The 25,687-nt window shown below is 43.3% G+C and overlaps 1 protein-coding gene across 5 annotated transcripts in view; it reads left to right on the top strand.

Moving 5' to 3' along the window:
* Positions 1-25,687, top strand: part of CNNM2 (cyclin and CBS domain divalent metal cation transport mediator 2) — a 119,807-nt gene that overhangs the window by 83,073 nt on the left and 11,047 nt on the right. The window contains exons 2-7 of one of the 5 annotated variants that reach the window (XR_010832963.1): positions 9,315-9,458; positions 14,832-14,969; positions 17,064-17,233; positions 20,619-20,712; positions 23,206-23,271; positions 23,371-23,402. Coding sequence is in view for 3 of the 5 variants with exons in the window: in XM_013174486.3 (XP_013029940.3) it covers positions 9,315-9,458; positions 14,832-14,969; positions 17,064-17,233; positions 20,619-20,712; positions 23,206-23,271 (612 nt within the window). In the remaining 2 variants the exon portion in view is untranslated. Of the gene's footprint in view, positions 1-9,314; positions 9,459-14,831; positions 15,042-15,144; positions 15,210-17,063; positions 17,234-20,618; positions 20,713-23,205; positions 23,272-23,370; positions 23,403-25,687 lie in introns of those variants that run through there. The other 4 variants (XM_013174486.3, XR_010832964.1, XM_067000889.1 and 1 more) reach the window with 4 other exon arrangements.

The following is a 25,687-nucleotide window of genomic DNA, read 5'->3' as shown; positions in this document are numbered from 1 at the left end:
AAGATGCTCTTGGTGGGTTCAGGAGGTTGGGGTTGGAAATGTTCTCTCAGTTGAGGTTCTCTGAGGCTTTGGGTCTGTCTTGACACTTGGCTATGCTTAGATGTGCAAAGTCTTTAAAAAAACCTAACAGCCGCTTTTCAGCCAGGAGACATTCCACCCATCTCACAGCATGAGACCTCGTTCTGCCCAGCCTTTCTTGCATCGTTTCATCTCGTGGTATCTGAACCTGGATCTGACCCAAACAGAAATCTTGTGGGAGCTTGTGTTTCTTGTGCCTTCAGGTTGCTGGCGTACCCCTCATTTTCTGCTGAAGCAATTCGAAATCTTTAATGGCAGTTGCCACAGCACAGTAGGTGGACTCAAGGCGTCCTGCATTAAATTTCAGAGAAATATATGTGCAGTGTCAGAGAGCAGGAGCTCACGTGGCCCTGGTTCTGCACCCGTGGGAAGTCAAGGTCACTGCCACCGGTTGTGTTTACAGGCATGTTTATGCCGCAGCTTCGCTCACCGTGAAAGCACAGGCACGTACGTGGTTCTGAGGCTGTGTGAATCCCGCTGGGCAATGATGCTGTCACCGATTCAGAAAGTTAACAGGGTAGCTTATTGTTAAGCTTCCTCTGGCTGATGCCTCAATATAAATTAGAAAGCCCTGCACTGAGTTTGAAAAATCTGACGGTGCCATCGACCAGTTGGGGTTTCGAGCTGCTGGAATTGCAAACTGCATGTGGTATAAATGGCCTAAAGTAAAACAGGTCATTAAAATAGAATATTAATGATCAAGATGTTAGTAACCCAAGAACCTGTTTTAATTTATGTCCTAAATAGTGAGCTAAAAGTAAACCACAGAAGCTGATGATGGTAATAAATATATATAAATATATCCAGCCTCCGGTTCCTACCATGACCCACAGTCCCAAGATGCTGCTCTTCCTTTTCAGCTCATAGGCTTTGCTCTCAGCACTGTTTGGGTCCTTATGTAAGCACGCTGGCCTCAGCTAACCTCCTCCTAATGTCCAAGCGTGTTTCTGTTGTGCCTTCTAGTACTTTACCTTTGCAGGATTTAAAATCCCATGGTGTAGATGCCAAAATCCCAAATCCCTTTGTTTGTTCTAGGAATCGAGGGAGGCAGGATTAGAGGGAGGATTTTTGTACTAGGATTTTTGGCTGGGATGACACAGAACAGGCTATTGTTTCTGTTGGTGTCATGTTGTGGTTACCTGAGCATTCGAGTTCATCGCCGCTCTGGGCCAACGGCTATTTTTGTTGCACATAAAACATCTCTTGACATTCTTGTTTTTATTCCATGGATTAAAGGTTGGTTAGCAGAAGCAGCCTGTTGAACAGGTTGGGGTGATGGAGGACACTAACAAGGCGACAATTTCTTTCCTGCGCCCTCGCCAAGGGTGATCCCAGGGCTCAACAAGTTGTCCCCCCTCGGGTAGGGGACAGCTGGGAAGGCAGGGTGGGCTCGTAGCCACAACACAAAGCTCCAGAGGGAGACACTGGACAGACCATAGCAGATATTGTTTTTTGCTGTGGAGTCCCAGCCTGAAGTATACATCTCCCAGAGAAGATCTGCCCAGACCCAGCAGCAGGCCAGCAGCACCCAGGCCCCACCGCGGCCAGAGTCGAGGACCCCTCCTCTCCACCTGCTCTCTGCTGGACTCAGTTCTCAGGAGGACCTGCAGCTCTCAATTGAGCAAACCCAAGGTTTTGCGCTCCCTCTGCTGGCTGCATTTTTGCTGGCTGGTGCCCGCTCTTCAGCCCTGAAGGAATGCTGAAATTGGCGGGGACAATCTTGAACGAACAGGGAAGTAATAAAATTAGCACGGGTCTTTTTCATGGGTCCTTGAACGCTAAGAAAAATCCTTGTTCGCCATGCTGTGAAGATGCAAGTCAGTAAAGAGATGCATTTCGTACGCTTCTTTCCGAAAGGTCATTACTTGCCTTGGGAAGTGGAAGCATGGGGGCAATCACATCAGTATGTCACACTTCAGTATCTTCTGAATCTATTGTGGAAGACTTGAACCATGACCAAGAATGACTCAAGTGTTCTGTTTGCTTGCCTTACGTTTTATCTGCATTATTTTTCTTCTGCGTTAGCCCAAATAGAGATAGGTAGGTCTCTCTTCAGACTCAATATTTTCCCTTCTCAGTGTTGCCACCTCTTTTCTCAACATTGTTTGCTGCACTCCCTTGGAATGCCGCACTCCATTGACTTGTTTTTTAACCTTCCAGCCTGTTTCTTTTCTCAGCCCACCTGTGTCCTGATACTACCCTCTCTGCTAAGAACCTCAGAAGGATGTCAAAAAGGCTTTGTTTTGAGAGTTTCCTCTCTCAACCCTTATGTTTTCAATCTCCTCCTTTCCCACTTAAGGTCTAGCAGATACTTCTGTAGGGCATTAGCTTCCAGTGTTAGGAGGCAACTTGTATTTGTCCATTTACTGGACTGAAATCAGATGTTATTGCCAATCCCAGCCATATTCAGCCGAAATTCCCTGCTGGATGAGGACTGCATGACTGGGAAGCACTGGCACGCTGTCCTTGACCAGGGGATCAGTACTCATGTTCAGGGTGCTTGAAAACTATTCCTCTTCACTCTTTAGTTTCAGTCTTGCTGCCTGCCTGTGCCTGGTAATAGTTTCCCCTAAATGTCCTCACTTCTCTAGATTCTTCCCTAAGATTTCCACTTCGATAGCAGAGCCCTGAGTTTAAATGACCTTTCTTCTTACTCTCAAGTTATTTCTGGTTGCCTGCTGATTTCTTTTACTCATGGACCTATGGTTAGTAGGTGATTTCTCTGCTTCTAATCCGAGTTTATTGTCTGGTGCATTTGAGTTGCAATTAAAGCTGCAACAGGTAGCAGCTTTCTAGAGCCATGCTTTTCCTGTAAAAGCTGCCAAGTAAATCAAGTTGGGCTATGCACTTCTCACTGAGGTCTGACCAAAACAAATTGAGGGGTAGGCAGCAGCACTTGAGTTAGCGTATACTGGGTGATAGGCTGCTAGAGATGGAAAATGTTAGCTCATCTCCTCTTCCATCTGCCACGGGGCAGCGAATTACCGAGTCCTTTCTAGGAGCATTGTCCAGTCTAGTTTTCAGAGTTGCAAGTAACCAAGCTTCTGCTGTTTCCCTTGGGAAAGTATTCTTTACAGATACAATTCACTGTCAGGAAGTCATTCTGAAACTCTCCTTAATTTTTCCTTTTTTTTTGGTGTCCTCCCACTAAAATGGGCATTCAGGCTTTTAACACAAAGAATCCATTTAAAGTGCTACTTTTTGATTTTCCTGTGAAGGCTTCTGTGGTTTCTAGTTAATGTTTGTATGAGACTGTAAGCTCTCCAGTTTAAAGGCGAAGAATCACCATATTCCCTGTGGTACTGCTAGTACTTTCACTCATTTCCTGGAGGGTCTGGATGAATTTCATGTGGCTACATTAAATGAATGTTAGTTATTGGCTTCCCTTCCCAAATGTATATTAAAAAAATGTGTTTTGTTGCTGAAAAAGGCTGGATCTGAAAAGCCCATTTAAAATCTAGATTATGTTTGTGCAGAAGTTTTGTTTTTCTCCTGACTCTGTGTTGCGAACCTAAAGACAATGTGCACCAGGACGTAAAAGAGGACGTGGGGAAAGCAGCAATCCCGTTTCCCTGTTGAAAATAATCAAAGTGCAAAAGCAAACAGCATGAATGCAAATTTCAGCTAATAGAAAAGAGATTTAATGCCCTTGAACTGTGCTGCAGAAAAGAGATTTAGGAGAACACTTGTTACTTGGGTATAATTGCTTGCAAGCCAGTGCTATTCTAGAGGGAGTTGTTTTTAATGGTTAAATTATACAACACATTTTAAAATTGATTGTTTTGCATAATGCGTTGTTGAACCTGTGAATCTCACCAACAGACCACATTGTTTACCTTTGTTGAAATCAGTTGAAAGCAAGACAGTTGCATGAGAATAAACTGTGAGGTTTTTTAGAAGCACAGATTGTTAGTTAGCAAATTCAAGGGCAACTAAACACCTCCTGGGACTTTTTTCTCCCTGTAATTGCAGATGTATTACACAAGTTATAGCTTAACGTTCCAGAGGACTCACCAACAACAAATGGACTCAGATTACTGCTTTTAACACAAATTTACTAGTCTGATTCTAGCTTTACCACAACAGTACTTGCAGGAATCTTCTGTTTTATAAAGACCTACCATAGGTTAGAGAGATTACTCTTTCAATTTAAAGCTATGGCAGCAGTATTAAATTTCTGCAGCATAGTCTGGCTAGTAGCATCATTTTCCTATTACTTGTATCACATACAAGACCATATTGTATCATTCCAGATCAGTAAAGCATACTTGCTGTCTTTACATATCACCCTTATGTATGGAAGATTTTGCGTCATTTGGGTTCCTAAGCAGAAATACAGGAATTAAAAGTCAGAAATGAATCAAGCTGAGATTTCAATTATGCCTACCTTCAATGTCTCTTAGGATCACAGGATAATTTAGGAAAGGTCTTCTGGACGTCATCTGGTACAATCCCCTGTTTAGAGCAGGCCATTTTTGAAGTTGGATCAGGTCACTGAGTTTTGAATTCCTCCAAAGACAGAGATCTCACAGTGCCTCTGGGTCTCTGTTTGACCATCCTCATAGTGAACAATGAGTTTCCATTTTTGCAACGTGTGTCCATTGTCTCTTGTCCCATTGGTATCTAGCTCCAAGAATAATCTAGTTTTGTCTTTCCTGTAGTGTACTGTGAAGTATGTGAAGACTTTTAAGATCCCCCTTTTAGCCTTCTCTTTGCAAGATGAAACCAGCACAGCTCTCCTTGCCCTTCCTTGTGCACTGTGTGCCCCAGCCCCTGACCAGCTCGGTGTCCATCCACGGGAATTGCTTCCATTTGCCAAAGTCTTTTCTGTACTGGAAAATACCAAACAGGATCCAGTAATCCAGGTATGGTCTCGCAAATGCCAAATAGAAAGGAATAATCCCTTCCCTTGACCTGCTAGCCAGAAGTGTGCTTACACAGGCATTATGCATCTGGCTTTGGTTGGTTTTGGTGTCGTGCAGCTTGTCCATGACACCACTGAGTCCTTTTCTGCAGACCCATCCAGTCAGTTTCCAGTGCCACTTAAGACTTGTTTTGTCCCAGGCTCATAACTTTGCATTTCCATGTGTTAAACTTCAGAGGTTTCTTGTCAGACCGTTTCTTCAGCTTGTGTGTCCATGGGGAAGTGGTACATACAGCTCTATTGATACGGCAAAACTCTTCATGTTCCAACATGAACAATATTCTTAAGGTCCTTTCTTTAAACATATAAATACCTCAGCATCACAGAATCTTTTTCTTTTCTTTTTTTTTCTTCCCATTTCTCTTTCAAGGAATGGTCAAGGTATTGTGAGAGTATCATTTTTTCAAGCATTTCTTCCCGTGGTGGTCTGTGTGGCCTGTCAATCATACAGTCTCCCTTGAGCTCATGCTAGGTTCACTGACCCATGCAGATTCTACTAAGCATCTTCATGCTTCTTGATTAGCTTAATAAATTAATCAGAAGTTATGGTAAAGAGCAAAATCCAAGTTGAGTGGTAAGATTTTGAGCAACGGGATGAGAATGCGTTTGCTTTTAACAGAACTCCTCGGTGTTGTAGTTACCCATGAAGGTAACTGAGAGATGAGCATTTGTCACAATTTATATCTGGCACTGTGCACATGTACAAGCTCCATAAGCTCTTGCTTACGTTACCAGCTGCTGCAGTAGGTGGGGGAAGCTGAGGCTGAAGCAAATGCTGCCTGCCTGTGGCCACAGAGGAGTTCTGGGTCAGAGCATTGCCCGCAGTTGTCTCCTTGTGCTGCTCATTACACGTCACTTGGGTCCTTTCTGCCTTTTTCATCGGAGCTGGCAGTGCTGCACAGCTGCCTGCCTGCTGACTCCCACTATATCAACACTTAAAATGAGTGGTTAAAGAAAGATTACTGTCACAGATACAGTGTGATTAGAGACTGTGGCCAGAAAATCAGTGAAGTATAGAAAATAATTGCTTATTTTCCATGCACACTTGCTCTCTCTGTTTAATACGTTCTGTGCTTAAAGCCCTATTAATAATATAGACAGTCCAGGTTTCCTTACCTGGATGTATGCTTTGCTCAGCTCCTTGTTGGATATGTATCAGAAGTCCTTAGCAGTGGAAAATACAGCTGAAACCTTGCTTTTTCAATTGAATAAAATGGTATGAGAAATACCAGTGGCCTAATACAGTCTTTGAATAAAGCTGTAGCCAATTGCTATTTAAAATACTCAGAGGAGTCATTATTTTACTCACAGACCACTTTTAAAGTTGGGCACATGCTGAGTTGTGCTTTTTAAATGATTTTTAAAGAAGTCTTTGCTCTCCTTTGGCTTTTCCTTTAGCCTTTTCCACCTTGATTGCTCCCATACTTGCAGGGTATTTTGCAGTCAGCCACACAGCAGCCTGAAGCCGGATAGTAGCCAGTATGGGAATGCATCTTCCTGCCACCTCTATCACCAGCACCAGCTTATTCCACTCTCTGATTATTTCTGGCAAATATCTGGATCAAAATTAACTTACAGAGACCCAAGAAATGTAATTTTTCGGTCTGGTCTGCTTCATCAAGTGACTGCAAGGGTACTGGAGCAAATGCAGAGAGAGTTTGAGAACAAAAGGCAGCCCAGTTAGATTGGTTGAAATTCATCTGACCCCGGCAAAGTGATGAATTCTTGAGAGTCAGAAAGAGGAAAACTTGATAGTCAAGAGGGAAAGAAAGTTAGCATCAATCTGCCTTTGGATAAGTTACGTATTTTTGACAGATAAACTGCAGAATATAATTTTAATAGGGAGGATCTAGCTGAAGATCAATGCTACGCACCGAAGATTTCATTGACTTCTGAAACTATTAAAAGTTTCAGTCATAGAATCGTAAAACGGTTTGGGTTGGAAGGGACCTTAAAGATCCTCTAATTCCGACCCTCCTGCCTTGGGCAGGGACACCGTCCACTAGAGCAGGTTGCATACTTTGGGTGATAAATCAAAAACAAAAATCACGGATTATGGCAGAGCCAGAAAAAAAAAAACATTTCTAGCCTTCTTTTTCATTTCAGTACCTTCCCCATCCTGTTGCTGTAAATTTACCCCATTGCTTGTAGATTTGTCCAGGACTCCACTATTAGTAAGACTTCTTCTCAAAATGTAAAATTTTATCAACTACATTCAGGTTTATCCCAGGAAGTACAGAAGTGGAAGAAAAGGCTGTAATTTGGTGATTTTGATCAAAGCTGAAACACTGAGTTAATAGCGTTGTTTTGTTGTTCGAGGAAGGTTTCTTTTTTATTTTATCCACTCAAATGGATTTGAGCACTCTTACCACCCACTGATGGAGGAGAACGGTGAACAGCACCTGAATGAGCGGGTACAAATGAGCTGTTCTGGTCTGTGATGGATATAGTTCTTGAAGGAGTTGTGTCTTTTGGCTTGAAAGCAAATGTACTGATACCTGAGCAGGCACTGGGAAACAAATTACAATCTTCTGTTTTGTCCATGTTGGCATTTCTGTTCCACACTTCTTGAACATCATGAGATTGAAATTGGAGTAATATATTACAGGGGAAGAGCAACGATAATAATACGTAAATCTTTCATCCTTTTATGAAGTCACTTTTATTTAATGCCGTTCATTGAGCAGTAAAAAGAGCTGGAAGTCTTACAAGGAATGCAAAGAAATAAAAACTGGCACAGCGAAAGACTTTCAGTACAATACGATTGTTGATCCTTTAAAATCACAAATCATCTTTCTATTAATTCACTGTAGAATAAGGTCTCTTCAAGATAAGACTCAGCAGTGCTGTGGAGTTGGTATTTAAAGTATGTCCATCTGCATCTAAACGAGTAGCTCCAAGACAATCAGATTATGCAGTAGTTACTTTGGTGAGAATATCGCCTAAGTGGAATGGAAACTTCATTTTGAGTCTAATATTAGACCCTGCTTTGGAAAATTCCTTTTAAATGATCACAAGCTGGGAATAGCAAAAGAATTTAACTTTCGACAGACAGCATTCACCAAGAATTTGTTTTTAACTGCTTATGTTGGGTCCCTGGGAAAGCAGATGTGAAAAACTTACCAAAGTGAATTGACTTGACCTGATGCAATGTTTATATCAGTAGTTGATAAGTTTTCCTCCCTCGTCTAATTTGTTCAGGATATTTTCATTCTTCAAGCATGAGTAAGTCTGGCTTGGAATAGTTTGAATGCTTGTTAGTCTAATAATCTGAATCTTAAAACATGCAGACATTATTGCCTATAAAGGGGTCTAAGCAAAGTTGAACTATTTTGGTTGTCTTCCCCAGATGGGGATAAGTATCAGTTTTGAGATCAACAAAGAAGAATGTGAGACAATGTCGCTTACTTCTCAACAGCTCACAAAGCACCTTGAGATCTGTGTATTTGTGCTTCAGATTGCTACATGCATTTGGGGAACCCTTTGAATGCAGAGATCAAGGTGCCGTTTTGGGCACCTTTACAAAGGACCGACTTTCGGTGGCAGCTAGGGATACTGGCAACCCCAGTGTCAATGCGAATTGGAAGGGTGATGGTACTTGATTATTCCCGTGGCAGAAAGGACTTCAGGAGTTAGGAAATGCACTGTGAATGATGCACAGCTTAGGGATCTTGACTAGTATATCTTATCTTAGCTTTTCTCTTTGTTAATCAGACACTGACACTTTGGATATTTTAATTAATCCATTCATTCCTAAATAAGTCCCCTACTGCCTGGAGGACGTCTAAATAAATTATTTTTTGCAGGGGGGAGGAAGAAAGGAGGAATTTATGGGTTGGGCTGAGCTCTTCTCCCCAGCTCTACCCTGTCCACATGCTTCTGTGATGTGGCCATTCTTGCTGTTGTTTGTAAGCTTGAGGAGCATCCACGGGAGCTCCCTGCAAAGGAGGACTCCAGCCAGACCTTCCTCTGCCAGTGCAGGACAAAAGAGGAGAAAAGGCCATCAACAAAATAGTATAATGAGTGCAAAGCCAGGGCGATGGTTTCACTGGGGAACGAAATTAGTAAGAGAACACTGATATTTTTGACTGTTCATTAGTGTGCTAGGTGGATTTGTGTGATCCAGGAATATATTTCTTAGAGGGAAATCAGATCATGATTTTGAGGGTCTCTTAAATTTTGTAGCTTTTTTATGAGGTGCAACACCAGCCTTTCTGTCTTTTTATTTATACCTGTTGTATGTAATTCTGCTGTAATTTCTGATCTTTCAGGAATTTCTAAATGTCTAAATTGCTGATCTGTCTCCTTGCAGGCAAGTCTCACCTGGCTATAGTACAAAGAGTAAACAATGAAGGAGAAGGGGATCCTTTTTATGAAGTCCTGGGAATTGTCACTTTAGAAGATGTGATTGAAGAGATCATCAAGTCTGAGATTCTGGATGAAACAGACCTATACAGTGAGTAGAAATGTTTATTTTTTTATTTTTTACAGAGGAGAGGGAAGACTCCATCCAGCAGCAGCTGTGTCTTATAGCTTTGTTGATGCGATGTAAGATGTTGTAGAAATGTAAGTTGCTGATTTAATATATCAGTGGACAAATAACCTGCAAATCCCTTAGATAGTCAAAGTGATTTTTGTTTTCACAGCATGGGCACCTCACCCCTTTAAGCTGTATTAGTTCAGAAATAGGACAGCTTTCTTTATTTGAGCATTCCATCTAGAAGATTCACATGTGCAACATCCTGGTCTCTCCTGTTAGCTGTTCTCCATCACAGTGGCCTAGTTTAAACCTCTTTGTTCCAGCACTTGTGACCTCCAACATTTTCCCCTAACCTCTCTCCACCTTAAGGGCCTGTAGTTTACGTACTCACTGCATTTTAGAAAGAAAGCAGGCAGATAACCATACCTCAGGGAAGAGGAATGGAATCTCTTTAGAGTCAATCTCTGTCACTCGTTCAGAGAGATCCTAAGAATGGAAAAGCTTCTGCAGGGCTAAAAGCAGCACGTCCTAAATGACTCCTTTTTTTTAATCACACGGTACAGCTCCTTCCTTCCTTAGTGCTAACATAAGTTAAGGCAAATGATGGTACAGGTTGAGCATTACCTGGGACTTTTTTTCCCCTCACTTCAGTTTTTCTGGTCTTTGACCAGTTACCTAAACTGTCTTTGCTTCTGTTCCCATCTGCACAATCTGGCCTGTGCACATTGAACTTCCTTTCTCTCATTCTTCATCTGTCTTATCTGTACTTCGATCGCTTGCTGGCAGATGCTATTTTTTACTTTGTGTTCAAGCGTAGCAGAAGGATGTCTCTAGATTCTATTGTGATAGAAATAATAGAAATGGTCATTTTAAATATCTTTCACACTGTTCAGCTGACCTTTGCTTTCTTTTTCTTTTCTCATGAAAGGGCTCTGAATGTTTCTACAGCATCTTTTTCAGGCCAATGCAAGCAGTCTTCTATCTTCCTTCCAAGCCAAAAGCCAAAGGAGCACTTTGCACTGTAGGATAGACATACTTCTGCTTTTCCTAATAGATTGGTTTTGCTTGAACTACTTTCCATAGCTGGCCAGTATTTTACCAGAATTTATGTGCCCAAAGGTTCGTGTAAATCACAGTTTTGTTTTACACTGCACTAAGTGGTCTAATTACTATGCAAATCACAGAAGTCCAGTTAGTATTGATCTTCTTCATACTGCCACAACTTAATTGCTGGGCTAATCAGTTACAACATAATGCTTTTACAGGGTGAATTCAGACTTTCTTTTGTAATCTAAAATAGTGGTGTGGTTTTTATTCTTGTTTGTTAAGAGGAACTGTATAGATCATGCTGTGGTGTTCTTCGGGAACAGAAAAAAAGCGTGGGCCATTAATAGCATGTTGGAGGGCAAGGAAATGATAATTTAATTTTACTATCTGAAGACTTCCTAGATTAACAAAATAGAGCTGGTTCATTGGAAACTGTCCTTCCTGGGAAGGTTTTAGTATAGAAAATCCCTATTTCAGAATAGGAGGGAAACTTAACTTCCTAGGCTTCCTGGAGGATGCAGGAAATTTTGAGGGGTGGCTCCTGCTGTGTACCATTAAGATGACCTTCTGGTTTCATTATGAAGCACTGGAATTCATTCTGCTGTTTAGATCAAAGGAAACTGGGACGGTAAGGGAGAGAACAGAAATGCAGAGAAGCTAGGAGAAAATGTGGTATAGGTTATGGATTTGAGCAGATTGGTATGCTGCAACCACTTCCAATTGGTATAGTGATTGGAACATGCTTTTGGCTTGCTGAAGGTAGTGTATTGCCCATGATATGTTAAGGTAGCTTCTTTTTGATGTTGATATCAGTGTGTCAGTGCTAGTAACCCACCCTAGTATCTGAGGTCTCTGGTGCTCTTCATTATAAGACCAAGACAGCTTGCTCAGAACTTAAAACCTTAGGATTTGGTCTATGCTAAAAAGTAAGGTTTACCTAAAAGTAGACATTATGACAAGTTTTGGCAGTGTTATTATGCCTTTGTTCTGAAGTTTTAAACATGTTTTGTTGTGCTTTGATGGAAACTGGAGATTTGATGAAATGGCTGACCTTGGCGTTGGAGCTGTGCCTTTCTGCTGTTTCTGTGAAAATGCATTTCAACCGTGTTAGGGTAGAAGCAACTGTAAATTTACAGTTTTTGCTGAAAGCTGCTGAAGCTCTGCAGCTGAATTTCTCAAGGGCTGTGTACCCTGTAGACACATGGCATTACTTCACATTGCTCTAGTCTGCTATGCCTTATGGCTTGCAGAGATGTTGGGATCAAGAGAAAATGTTAAATGTATTTGATCTATCAACACCTGCTTGGGTTGAGTGCTTTAGAGTGTGTGACTCCATAGTGGGGATGCTGATGGGGTGCAGAGAAGGGGTTTCAGTTGTGATACAGGTGGGCTCTGGAAATATCTCAGCCAGTGTCACAGATAAGAGCTGTCAGCGTGTTTTGCTCTTAGTACTCGAAAGCTGGAGCGTTTGATGCACTACAGGAACGTGTGCTGCTCTCCTGTGGCCCCGGCTATCGTAGGGGCGCATTTTCCAAGCTTCTCACAGGCTGAGAGGACCCTATCTAAAATCCAGGGCTTTTCTAGAAATGAATTAGCCTTGGCCAGTCACTTCCCTGAGGGGAAGACCACATCTTACCCTAACATTCCCATTTCCAAACAGCTCTCAAAACAGGTATGTTAAATATATGTGCTAGTAAACCCTGTATCTCTCTCCCCAGTAAATTACAGAGCTACAGGACTAAAAAACTGTTTGCCCTCATAAGTATTTCCACTGTCATCCAGTGAAACCGTAGCAACACAGAAGGTTATGCAACCCTGATTTGCCTGGCAGGACCTGCAGATATTGGCAGTGTCCTGCGCCAGGAGAGCAGAGCTTTCTGCAGCTGGAATCTAATCTTTCGACACACCCAAGCTGTTACCACCTTCCAGAAAGTGGTGCTTTTATGCTGTTGGCCATAAGGCTTGTGGACTTGCTAACCTGTGGTCTAGCACTGGTAGGCTGCAGGAGCAGCATCCTTACAAGAAGCTACTTTAGGTTGTTTTAGAGCTTCAGGTTTAGTCATGCTGAGTTTCTGACGGTTGCCAAAACATGCATGAGACACCGGGCAACCTAGTTTTCCCACCTCAAGACCAAAAGAACTAGCAAAACTAGCTTAGTTAATTCCTAAGCCTTTCTTTTAAAATTAAACAAACCCACAGGCTTAGAACTGTGCAGCATGTGGGGCACAGGCTGTCAGCCTGGGTGTGTGCATCACCTGGGGGAGGAGGGAGAAGGGGACGTGGGGGGTGCTGAGCAGGGCTCTGGCATCCACCTCCCACTGCCTTGGGCCAGGCATCCCGCTGCTGACTGTGGGCACACGGTCAGTGAGTCTGGGCCTCTGGGATTTGTGCTGTTCCTGGAGTACCGGAGAGCTGCAAATATCAAGCAGTTGCTTGTCCCTGTCCTTGCTGTTTGGTTATTGTACAGTCCTTACGTGCCAACAGAACCACGCGTCCATTTGAAGATAGATTTTTGTCCTCGTTCTCTTGTCTGGAGCTCACTGCAGATGTCTACGCTGGTTAATACAGATCCTAAAGAGAAAAGGACAAAAAGGAGCACAAAAAGACAGCAATAACTCTTCCCTGCAAGTTGTCCAGGTGCATTTGCAGTGCCTGTCAGCTTACTGCCTTCCTGCCCGGCTGAACGGGTGATCTGAGGTTTGAACTCCCTGTTCTGTAGCTGTCTTCCATACTGGGCTGGCTCCTTCAAAGAAATAAATGCAATTGTTGTCCTGCATCAGGCATGAAGTTCAGGAATATGGCAAGAGGGATGACAACATTGCTTGTACTTGGACCTATCCTCTTCTTGAGTTCTCTCCTGCAGCCCAGGAGCTCACAGTCAGCCTTGCTGCTTTGGATTTACAGGAAAATCTAAATATTTCCAGGACCTACTGAAGATAGCTACAGTACTTGTGATACCTCACCTAAAGTTATAATGAGGGTATCCCTCACGTGGCACGTTGCTCATGTTGCAGAACCAAACGGCGTCACATCACTTTGAAAGCAGAGATAGCTTAAGTCTGCCAAGATAATTTAAGTGCCCAGGTCTCCATCTCACTGTAGAAAGGGCAGGAAATACCTGGTTACAGATTTAATTATTTCTGTCACCATCCAGTCCTTGCTTTCTGTTTCTTACAAGAAGCTTGGTAATTATCTGAATAGCAAAGAACATTTAAGACTATTCCTCACAAAAATATGCAGAGATAGTGCCTTTGCTCTCACTGTGTAGTATTTTTCTTGGGAGAAGGTTTTTGGACAAGCTGCCAAGGAAACCATGGGAGGAATTGAAATCCCCCATCAATTGACGAAGAGCCTGGGTCTCTTACCCTGATGACTGAAAGACAGAAAGATTTAAGGCATCCTCCCATATGCGATGCTGGTGCTGTATTCAGGTACCACCAGTGCAGCGGGAAGCTTGCTGTGGTAGGGCTCATTGACAAAAGCAATAAAGGAGTACAGGAATACTGCCCTGCTGAAGAGACATTTCCCTGCTTGTGCTTCTGGTGAAGTCACTGAAGAGGGCAATGACACAGCTCCTTGTGAGACAGCATCTCAGATGTGGCATTGTAAAAAATAGCATTCTCCGAGCTTTTCAGAAAAAGCATGGATTCTTTTCTTCTTACCTCTTAGAAGAGGTAGGACATAGTGAGAGCTTCTGGTGGACTAGTTTCCCATTCACGTTCCGTGAATACGTTCCTGCATACGTTAGACATTGTGAGTTACTTGGACCAAAGACGTGCAGATTTTGCTCAAGCTGTGAAGAGTCAGTCACCCCATGGTAAAGCATAAGAAATAAGTAATTGCTTATTTAATCTCTGTATTTGCTGGGGATTTTCTAAGGAGTGTATATAAAAATAAAAAATAAAAAAGAAGGTATTTATCACAGATACTCTAGTTGAACACCTTTCTATTGTTAGCAACACTGAGCAGGACCCCTCCTGCCCACCTAGAATTGCCCTCACACCGTGCACAACATGCAGAACTGCTCTGCAATTAGATGCTTGCAAGCAGACACTTCTCTCACATGGAAGTGACAGAGATTGTGGGTTCCTGGATGTCAGCCTGCAGCACAGGTCACTGATTATTTCTGTTTTTTGAGGTGTATCAATGAGCAAGGCTTTGCATGGGTGCTGCAGAGGGGTCTGTCTGCGCAGTTTGCTCTGGGTGGCTGTCCTGGCTGACTCCATCCAGCACAGTTCTTGTTGGACCCCATTCTAACAGAAATCGCTTCCTTCCTTTCTTCTCTCACCCTCCCTTCCCCAGCTGATAACAAGACGAAAAAGAAAGTAGCTCATCGGGACAGGAAGCAGGACTTCTCTGCCTTCAAGCAGACAGACAGCGAGATGAAGGTTAAAATATCACCGCAGCTCCTCCTGGCAATGCACCGCTTCCTGGCAACAGGCAAGTGTGGATTATCTGTTTTCACGATCATGCCAGAGCCTCGGAGGCAGTTTGTCAGCAAAGGCCGGCGAGGTGGGTGGGACAGTGCAGGCGGGAAGGGAGGCTGGATGGTAGGGTGACAAATAATGCCACTGTTGTGTTTTTCTTTTTAAATTCTCTCCTCTCCTGTGTTCAGTGTCGGCATGAACCCTCTGAGACATTTACCAGGGGTGGACCAGTAACTTTAAATTGGTCTGAAAGGTAAGGATGAATGCCAAGTGCCGCACTGCATGTCTAGAGTCCGTCAGATTAACGACTAGCAAGTGCACCCCATTAGGAAGAGCTCAGGGAACAAACCACAGACGACTCGATACCACTGGCCAGCTGACTGTAATTGCACTCTGGCACTTCATCCAGAAAGAGATGCTGGACTTTTTGCAGGAAGGTGTAAACCTGTTCCATGAGACTTTTTGACTCGAAGTGAAAAACAATCCCGACACATTTAATGCAGACTGCACAGGCAGTTGAACTGTACGTATAAAAGTGGATTTTCTTGCTGACTTGTGTGACCTCCGTTGATGGCTCCAGGTTTCAGAGGACAGTTGTCTCCATCCCAGATCACCTTGATGTTTTAGCCCTTGGGTGGGCAGTCTGGCAGAGAGGCCAGGGGCTTGAATGGTTTCTTGCAGCTGACATTGCCTTCCGTCGTAAAGTTGGTCCCTTCACCTCAGAGATGAGACCTGTTAACAGGAGAGCTTGTGGAAAACATACCTTCCTATTGCTCATGTTGTCTCTCTTTGACATATAAAGACTTCTCATGTGCAGGCCTTTCAGACGGGCGTCTTTCACTGCTATATTCGACATATATTCATGGATTGAAATTCATTCTGTCTCAAGCTGGCCAGCTCAAGCTGGAAAGCAGTACTTCCCCTCCTCTTGAGATACAGTAACTGCCTGCCTAGATGCTCCCAGTCTGCCTTCGTGCTTTATTTTGCCTCTGCGACTTAAAAGAAACACGTGCGTGATCAGTTATCACACCTCAGCTGAGGGACAGTAAATCCTTAAAAGGCTTGGACTCCTGCGGCTCATGTGCATGTGAGCATGTCCTTGGTGAAAGGAAACAGTTCAACGGGAAGACGCAGATTTAACAGCAAGCAAAGCGTTGTTCACCTAGTTGTACAAGACTTGGTGGAGTTCCCTAAACACCTTCTCAACAGACATAGTCTTACAGTGCTGCGTCTCTGCTTGTTTTGTGGATGAAAGGATTTTGTAGCTTAAATCTGGCAGTGAAGCTGCTGCTAAATAAGATGAAAGCTACAATTTTGGTTTCTCTGTTCTAATTTGAGAATAGTACCTGGAGCAGATGAAAGGTGCTGGGTCATTAACGGTCCTGTTCTGAAAGGTGTTAGGAAAGCTTATCAATTTGCATGTGTCTATCTCGACATCCCTGGCCTAACTCTCTCACACAAGGATAAGCTTTTTCACTTCAAGCAGCTGCTGTTGGGAACACTGATGACTGAAGAGCAAGTGGATAGGGAATGTGTTCTGTGTGTCAGGTATTAATCCCACGTGGTTTGAACTGACCTGCACTGTGTCTCACGTTGAGTAACTCTTCCCATGTGAACTGTGGCAGCTCAAATTGTCTTTGATTTATGTAGAGCATCTATCTAGAGCAACTTTCTAGGCCCCAAACTCTGATTTTTTTTATAGAGTGCAAAAAATGCAGTAACTTAATACCTTCTGAGGAAGGAAAAAGCACATTCAAAGGTTCTCTGTGCCCCAGTTGTAAAGCTCTTCCCATTTACAACTCTCCAATGAGCCTATTCGACTGTGATTTCACTCTCAAGTGGGCAAGACTGCCTTTCTTTTTTCTTTTCCATTTCAGATGGACATGGTTTTTGGTTGTTTTGAAAAATACTGCAGTAATGAAGGTTGAGGCGTTCCTGTTTTTTTCCCCTTACAAATCTAACAGTCTCAAAAGACAGGAAGCCTGCAATTCCATAATGGATCTCTCTGCATCCGTGTGTCTTTTATAGGCAAATGCTTATTAACGAGTATTGCTAACTTCTTGCCAGGCATATGAAGTGTAATGCCAGGTTGTATCTTTTGTTATAGAAGTAGAAGCCTTTGGTCCATCCCAGATGTCAGAGAAGATCCTTCTCAGGCTGCTAAAACATCCCAACGTTATCCAGGAGCTGAAATACGATGAGAAGAACAAGAAAGCCCCAGAACACTACCTCTACCAGCGAAACAAGCCTGTCGACTACTTCATTCTCATTTTACAGGTCAGACATGTGATTATGTTGCTATGTGCAGTATCATGCATCTCCTGACATAATGCTTTTGCTACCTCTCTTGTTGAATTTTATCTTCATTCAAGCATAGGTTTGGAGCTATGGTTTGTGGTAACTGCTTCTGTCTCCTTTATGAGCTTACCAACTTGAAGAGCTCACTCAGCTGCTTTCAGCCTCAGTTAAACCTGCTTTGATGGGTAGACAGTGCTTCCCACTTCCAATCATCTGTTTAAAGTTATTTATGCTTTAGGTATTACTAGGATCAGCAGTGCGAAAGGATCCCTGTGTACAGCTAGCATTGCTTGGAAAACGGGTACAAAAAATGTCATGTCAGTAGGAGCTCGGCCAGGATGCTTTACAAATGTATTTTTTGGTTTGAGGTTGGCCAGGATGCTTCACAAATGCATTCTTCGGTTTGCAAAAGGAGGCATGGGGAGTTTGACAGTTCGGAAAGATGGCGTTTTTCCGTGGAATTGTGAAGTCTGTACCTTTGGTGGTGTGCTAAATACAGGTTTTAGTGGGGCCATTGCGCCATCTACTGAACCCCTGGCACCTCCTGCCACAGCCCCTGCAGTTCCCTGGGCACCCTGCCACCTCAGCTCTTGCCCTACCCTGAGAAAGTTGCATTTGGGTGATTTTCAGATTGCAGCCCTAGGGGGTGTGGAAGGACTATTTTCTGTTTGTTCGCTACAGGGTCGTTTTCAGTGCTGATTGTCTCCTAGGGTCTGTTACTTGGCAGGAACATTCTAGCACTGTTTGAGCAGGAACATTTTGCTGGAGAGGTGCTTATGTTTATACCCTGGATAACTGAAATGAGTTTTGGTTTACAAACATAGGCGTTGTAGCTGAAGAGGTAACACAGGGCTTGAAATCTTCCTTACCTTTGCCTTAAAAAAAAAAAAAGAGTGGGTGTCAGGGGGATTAAACGTCATTAGTGATAAACAATGAAGAAAGCACTGGAATATGATATTGTGGATTCAACATACCTCTCTTTTAAAAAAGAATTAGGTTGTTTTTTGTTTTTCTTTTTGAAGTGTTTGAGGAGCCACTGGTAGCTCTTTAACTGCTCTTTTTTACGTGCTGAATTGTTGCAATCTAAAATACTCCAGAGGCAAGATAATGCTTCTGGATGAGGTAATGCTGCAAAGCTGTAAGTGGAGGACATGTGCAATCTAAAAGAACAATTGGTTCTTTCTGAGCTACTCTTCAGTCAATAAATATTTAGTAAAAACAGTGTGCTAAGTCTATAATGCATTTGGAAAAGTGAGTTTTGCAGTAGATGCATGCTATAAAAATGGTGACGTTGGTTCTGCAGGGATGAAGAGGATCAATACTCTGCTTTTGTTACTTAAAATATCTGGTCATGGGCATATTCTCTCACCCGGAGATACCAAGAATACCTTTCACATTAAAAGCATACCAGAACACAAACAAATATATATTCTGTGCATTAAATTTACCAATTTAACCTCTGTAGAGTTACTGCTTTAGTTGGAAAGTCACTTGTATGCAAGTTTTTCTTTAGCTAATGAGAAGTCCTTCTGTAGCAGTTTGAGATTTGGTTTTGTCATTCTGTTCTTTCAAAATTCATGTCAGAGCATTAAGCAGGGGAGAAACAGAAGCCGTAGATGCATGTGTTTAATCAGGGCAGCACACATCTGGTGGCACGCGTGGGGAGTTCTTGGCTTTTCAGCTGCTGTGACTATGCCAAGCATGCCTTACCTTCTTATGGCCACCTCCGGGAAGTGCCGTGTGTGCTGACAGAGCAAAGTGCTGGGGCTGAAGCTACACTCTTGCTGCTAGCTACTAGCTTGTATTTGTTTAGCTACTAACCCAGACTGACTGTATGTGAAGATCAAAGCCCACTTGCGTTTCTTGTGTATGTGTTTTGAAGACCTGGCCTTGGCTGGTAAACAACTAGTAGAGACAAGTAGGTTGCGAGCCCCGTTTATAACCAGTCTTGGCCTGGGTGACCAAGTTGTACCTACTGGAAAGCTTATAATGAACAAATAAGCTACTTATTGGTGTTGTGGAGTGAAATTGATTTTCAAAGGGATTATATGAAGAGGTTATTTGTGATAGCAGGAAAGTGGATTTGTGAGCTAGGCTCTCTCTTCCTGTTAGATCGATTTTATGGTTTTTCTGATCTGCAACAGTTAGGAAAACTGACTTAGTATCAGGTCTTACGCAGGCTGATTTCATTTGCATGTTTTTCTGTGTCAGTACAGTGCTATAAAATTAAAGGCATGTTTAAATAGTTTAAATAGCATTTAAGGCAATAAACACATAGAAATAAAATCTTTTGGACTCACTTTCATCTGATTGTGTAAATCTGATGCTCGATTCACTTAGTACAAGTATCAAGTCTGCCCTTTCCAGCCTCGTCAGAGGGAAAGCATTGCAGGTAATAAGGCTGTTTGCCTAAAATCCCAACCTTGCTGTAGTTCAGCCTGAAAGGTGCTTGAGATCTCTTTTTTCTGCAGTTATGTGCTGTAACTCTCTGTATAGTATCCGTAAAGATGGAGGTGAAAGGCAGGTCCCACTAAGAAGGCAATTATTTCTTCCTACTTACATACCAAGTAATTGGGATGTGTACAGCTACATTTGATAGTGTAGCTTCTGTTCTAGACCCCTTTGCATGATACTAGCATGTGATGTTAAACGTTTGGTTCAGACCACATCAGAAACGGGTGCATAGCGTGGTAGGATGGTGGTGTATAGCTTGGGAAGTACTGAGGGCCCTTCTAGACAAAACTCTGCAAAAGAACAGGATCACAATTTAAGGGCACCGGAATGTGTAAAACTGCCAGCAACCGACAAAACTAAAATAACCCCAAGACTGCTGCTTCAGGAATAAGGGCTTTGTTTCTGTGGGAATCTCAGTGGACGGCCTCCTCGTGTGTTGTCTCCTGTCTCCATTTCCTGTGTTTGTGTTAGAGGGGGCTTCATGTGAATGTGAGCCACGGCCCCCAATGCGTAGGTGTCTCAGGACCCCAGATGACGGGGGTCCCCCATATAAACCTGTTGTGATATTGAGGGAGGGTTTTTTTTTTTTTTTTTTTTTTCCCCCGCACTGGGGACAAGCAGCCTGGCAGCCCTTGGAGCATGTCAGCAGTACCACCCGAGCTGCTGTGGGGACCCTGCTCCTCTGCAGGGACTCACATGGCCACAGGGAACCAAAGACCAGAACCGCCCAGGGAACAAGAGTGTTTTGCCCCCAGGGTCTGTCCCTTTTCAGGCATCCTTACAAACTGCAGGGACCATGACACGACTTAGTGACGTCAGGGAAAACTAGCTGTTGGGGCTCGAGTCTGGTCTTGTGCCTCAAGACCCGTGGTCCCTTTTAATTGCAGCTCTCTCTCCTTTTCCTTAACAGGGGAAGGTGGAAGTGGAGGCTGGGAAGGAGGGGATGAAGTTTGAAGCTGGTGCTTTTTCCTACTATGGGGTGATGGCCCTCACAGCATCGCCAGGTATGTCCTCTTACCTTCTGCTTCTGGAATGCACTCGCGCACAAGCCTGCCTGCTGCCGTGTGTGTGGCGGGAGGGGGCTGCGCAGGGCATCCCCCGCTGCGTCCTGCGGGGCTGGTGCAAAGGATAAACTCCTTGCTAGCGAAACTACCTGCCTGGCACAGCATCTCTGGGGCGCACCGACGCTCGTGGCAGTGCTGACTCTGAAAGCCGAGCAGCTGGCAGCGGCCTGCAGGCTCCCAGAGGATGCACACAGTGGCCTTAGCGAGGGAGCTGTGTGGTGACGGCTGGGAGCTTTGTATTCTCACTGTAGCATAGCAGGGATTGAATTAATGAGAATAAATAATTAGTAGCAGAGGGACATCTAGTGGTGCAGCATACAAACAACCTGCTAGTTTTGATATGGTTTGCTTTGCCGATTGTTGTTTCTAAAGGCATTTTGAGGGAAATGAGGGCAGTGGGACAAGGAAAAGAGATTGTTCCTGTAGCTTGTGCGGAGATATAGCTGAGAGATCAGCAAGAGTGAGAGCTGGCAGCTGAGGCTGAGATGTGAGGGAATTCCCAGTGCATAAACAGTAGCTGCAGAGCCCAGCATCTCACAGACACAAGTCGGGGAGTTGCCTTATCCAGGAGTAAGCTTCAGTGCTCCAGTGGGTAACATCCTGCCATCTCTTTGCACTCGCTGCCGTACCTGGTCATGCGTTTCAGTGCCAGCAGCATCACCTTTTAGATCACAGAGATCTTGGTCTTGATTTGGCATCCCCAGCCCTGGTAGAAGAACTGGGGCCTTAGTGCTGGCATTGGCCATCCGCTCACCCTGTCACTTCAGGGAGAAGTTCTCACGCAGAAATCTCACTTCCTCCTGGGTAGAGGCACAGCAGATTCGTGTTCCACTTGAGAGGCAGCTAATTATGGTAGTAGGTTAACGGGAACTCTCTGTATGTATGTGTACATATGTATATGTACACCAGTGAATGGGCTTTGGAATGAAACTTGCTTTGTAAGTTACGAATTTAGCCATATTAAACTCTACAAACATCAGCAGTTCCCATGGAAGTTTGAGGTGCAGCTGATAGCTCTGTGTTGCCATTTTACCAATCCCCTACTGGCTCTCTGTTAGGAGCTAAAGAAAGAGTAATTCTTCTTTAATTACGTGCACTTTAATCAATCCTGCTTATACCTTCTGAGGCTTGACAGAAGTGTGCAGACCATTGGGTGGATTTTAACTGTACAGTAGCAGCAGTCTTCATGATGAATCATATGTGATGTGTATGTGTGTACAACCGTGTCATACCCTTGCTGTTTCTTTGACATCGAAGCTCAGGTTTTACAATATGGGCCGAACAGAGCTGGCTTAGGCACGAACAATTCTCTCCTCCCAGACCTACGCTTGGAAATCATTTGTAGCATCTTTTTTTTTTTGCCAGCATTGTTCAGTTTGAATGTTCTTGTGTTTCCGTTTTTCTCGTGTTGCTAACCCTCCCTGCAACCATGCCAGTTGCCCCAAGTCCTGTGAGATCAAATGGCCCCCCCTTTCATGCCTCTGCCCCGAAATCCATCTTGGATTTGTTTTGTCAAACTAAAGCATGTACATTATTTTAAATTAAACTTGGCCGACCTTGGATTTGTTTACGTGTGGTTGATTGGCTTTTACCAGTAGCAAACCCGTCCTTTTGCTGACTTTTCCCCCAGATTTTAGAGAATTTGCTTTATGATGTCTTGCAGAATCAAGAGACTTCTGTTAGGATGAGCTCATAAAAATAAAAGTAGTTCTTGTTGCTCTAAGTAGACATGAAAGCTCATTTAGAGTACAAACCCTTACAGAACAAGAGAAAACTGTTCTTCCCCATCTCCTGATGAGATGTTATGTGCCTGTTTTCCCCACCTGGAATATAAAGCCAATAACAGGAGATTAAGGCATGTTTTCAAAAAATTGAACAACAAATCAGCAAAGCTTTCGTTAACTACAGCTGGGGAGAGGTTGCAGTGGTGATGAGCAGCTTGACCCATTCTGGTAGGGATGAGCTTGGAGAATCACAAGCTTGCTTGACTTGCTACCGAAAACTTGGAGTGTCCTTTGGTTTTATTTCTATTTTTATTGTATTCCAGTAAGGAACTGCACCCATGAAAGCTCTCTGGCTTGTTTTAACTCTTTGCCTTCCAGGCTGGAGTGGGCATCACCGCTCCTTTTGAACTATTTTAAAAATGAGTGTACCTTGTTGGACCATTCGGTGCTGGATGACCATTCAAACTATCAAGTGAAAGTTGTTCACTTCACTATAATTCCACAGGCTTGTTCTTTGGTTCATTCCTAAAACTGTTTAATTGTCTTTTTTGTTGTTGTTGTTGTTTATTTTAACCCTTTACTTTTCCACAGTTGATTTGCACTTTTGGTTTTAGTTCTTCAGTGTGTGAACTGGCTCCCTCCCCTGTCAAGTGTGGATAGCTGCCGCCTTTCTGGTCGTGATCTCATCCTTTTTCTCTCCCTCTTCTAGTTCCCTTGTCCCTGTCTCGTACCTTTGTTGTCAGCAGAACAGAGTTGTTAGCAGCAGGTTCTCCAGGTAAATCCGCATGCTTCTATTTTCACCATTCTTGTGACTGCCCTGATGCCATAAAAAGTCAGCTGCAGTCTGTATTTATCTGACCCCTTTGCTCGTTAGGGAGAAGTCCAGCACAGAATTATGCCTCGCAGGTAGGTATCCTGAACTTTCGTTGGTGATAACTGGTAGCAACATGAAGGAGTCATCCAGATGGGAAGAGCTGAAAACACATTTAAGAAAAATGTATTTGGTAATGTGCACTTGTTCTTGTTTCTTGTATGTCAACTGGTGGAAAAGTAGAAAGGGAGATTTTTAAAGAAGGTGTTCTCTCCCAAGCTGAGATTTAAGAACTTAAAAATTTCCTGAAGAAAATGCATTTGGCAGAGGAGAATGTCTGCTGCTAAACTGCCTTAAAAGGAGAAGTCCTTTAATAAAAGAATTCTGATATTCTCGTACGGGCTAGCCCTATGGTTTGAATGCAGTCTGGCCGTTTCAAGTGCTCAGAAGCTTTATATTTTCTTTCAATGAGGTTAATGCTGTGAATCGGTACAGAGATTTACTGAGTGGATGGATTTGCAATGGAATGTGCAGTAAGGCTGAGGGAGCTCCTGTGGGTTTTGGTTTCCATTTTGCTCAAGACCTTTCCTTGCTGAATGACCAAGTTGATTGACGTAGAAATCCCTTTGGAGAGCAGAGACCAAGGAGAGAGCAAATTGGGCCAAAATGAGCTCTGAGATGTGGCTGAAAAGCTGGAAATTGGGAAAGGCCAAGAACTGAGCTTTGCAGACGCTGCATGCACAGAGCAGTTGAGAAAGATGGAAACCCACCAGGAGAGTGCGTAGGAACAGCAGAATCCTAAAATAATCTGGGCCACCCTGAACATGTTTCTTCCCTTTGAAGTTTTCTTTTTCAGATGAAATGTGTCTTTCCCTGGACCTAAAAGCAAACAAGATAATGATATGCATATTTAAGTGAAGCATCTAAACGTCAGTACATATCATGCAATTCATAAACTTTCACCATCTGCTTCCTGTATTTTTTCTGTCTTCTTTTTTTCAGTTTTGAAAATGTATTTCACCATCAGTCCTTAAATTAGTCTCATGCACTTTCCAAACAAACTACAGGTTGTTGCCCTGCAGGGGATTTTTTCCTGCCCTTTTAAAGTTTCCTGCTGCTAAACTTAAAAGAAGGGGGAGAAATATAATCTTTCTTTAATTAAAGCACCTGATGGCTTTCTTTTAAGCTCGGTGGCTTTGATTATCTTTTTTAGCTTGGTTCTTTTGTTTTGCCAGGTCTTCTTTTTTTTTCTTTTTTCTTTTTTTTTTTTTTTCCGTTTCGAAGTAAGTGTATACCTTGCACATGCAGGTTGTTTGCAATATAAATGCCAAGCATATTTTCCTAGCTTTTTGTCCCAACCAAAAAAAAAAAAATCAGTAATGGAAAATAAAAATGGGAAGAATCTCCTTCAAAAGGAACTGATATGGTGAGCCTGGTCACTATGACAATGTCGTGCCAGTTCTGATGAAACCCAGGCCTTCTGCTGGGTCCTTCTGAAAAGGATCCTCTTGTTAAATCCCAAATTGGTAACATGGTTGCCTTGATATTTGTCTTGTGGTTTGTGCTCTTAATCCCCAGTATATAAAGGTGAGGAAAACTGGGGTAGAAAAGATCTGTCTGGGCTGGGGACTGGCAGGGCGCTGCTGTGCCAACACGGACCTGCCTGCTGCTCCGTCTGTCATCTGCCCTTTGTGTCCTCCCTTCTTCAGTAACTTCTCCCCACTGACTTGTACGTGGGTCCAGAAGCAATGTCCTTTCCCTCTTATTTTTAGCAGCCATATTTCTTTCTTCTGTCCTTTTGTCCATTTATTTTAATATGCTTTGTCATGTAGCTCTCTGTCCTTAGCTTTTTATTAGTAACGTACTGTGAGACACCTGGTGAAAACAGAGGGCAAATCGCAGTCAGGCCAACGTAAAGCTGTTCCAGATGGAAACCTTTATCCCAAACAGCAGTGATGCTGTTCCTGTCACACACGGCCATATTTTGTGTACGCAGGTGGGAAAGACAGGACAAATTCATTCAGTCTTCACGCTTGTTCTCCGGAAAGGCTTAGAGCACCAAGCCCTGTGTGCAGACAGAGGTTTGGTTCCTGGCAGCAGTTCCTGCAGCCCGCTGTGGCTTTCAAGATGGCAAGTGGCTACTGAGGAAAACCTTGCAGGGCTCTGAGTGCTTCCCTCTAAGCCTCTGCTTGGTGTTACCATAGGGACCTGCACTAATTCCTCATAGTGCAGAAGTGGCAGAAAATTTGCCAAGCTCTCAGAACCTGTATTTTTCCATTCCCTTTTCTAAAATTGTAGGACAGAAGACGTCAGTGGCATTGCAAGTGGGAAATAAAAAAAAACCAGGGCTGATAATCCCCAGTCATGTATCTAGAAGCAT

Source organism: Anser cygnoides, chromosome 7 (genome assembly GCF_040182565.1).
Source record: "Anser cygnoides isolate HZ-2024a breed goose chromosome 7, Taihu_goose_T2T_genome, whole genome shotgun sequence".
NCBI lineage: Eukaryota > Metazoa > Chordata > Aves > Anseriformes > Anatidae > Anser > Anser cygnoides.
Note: the sequence above shows the minus strand (reverse complement) of the source record. Positions and strands in the feature narration are given on the sequence as shown.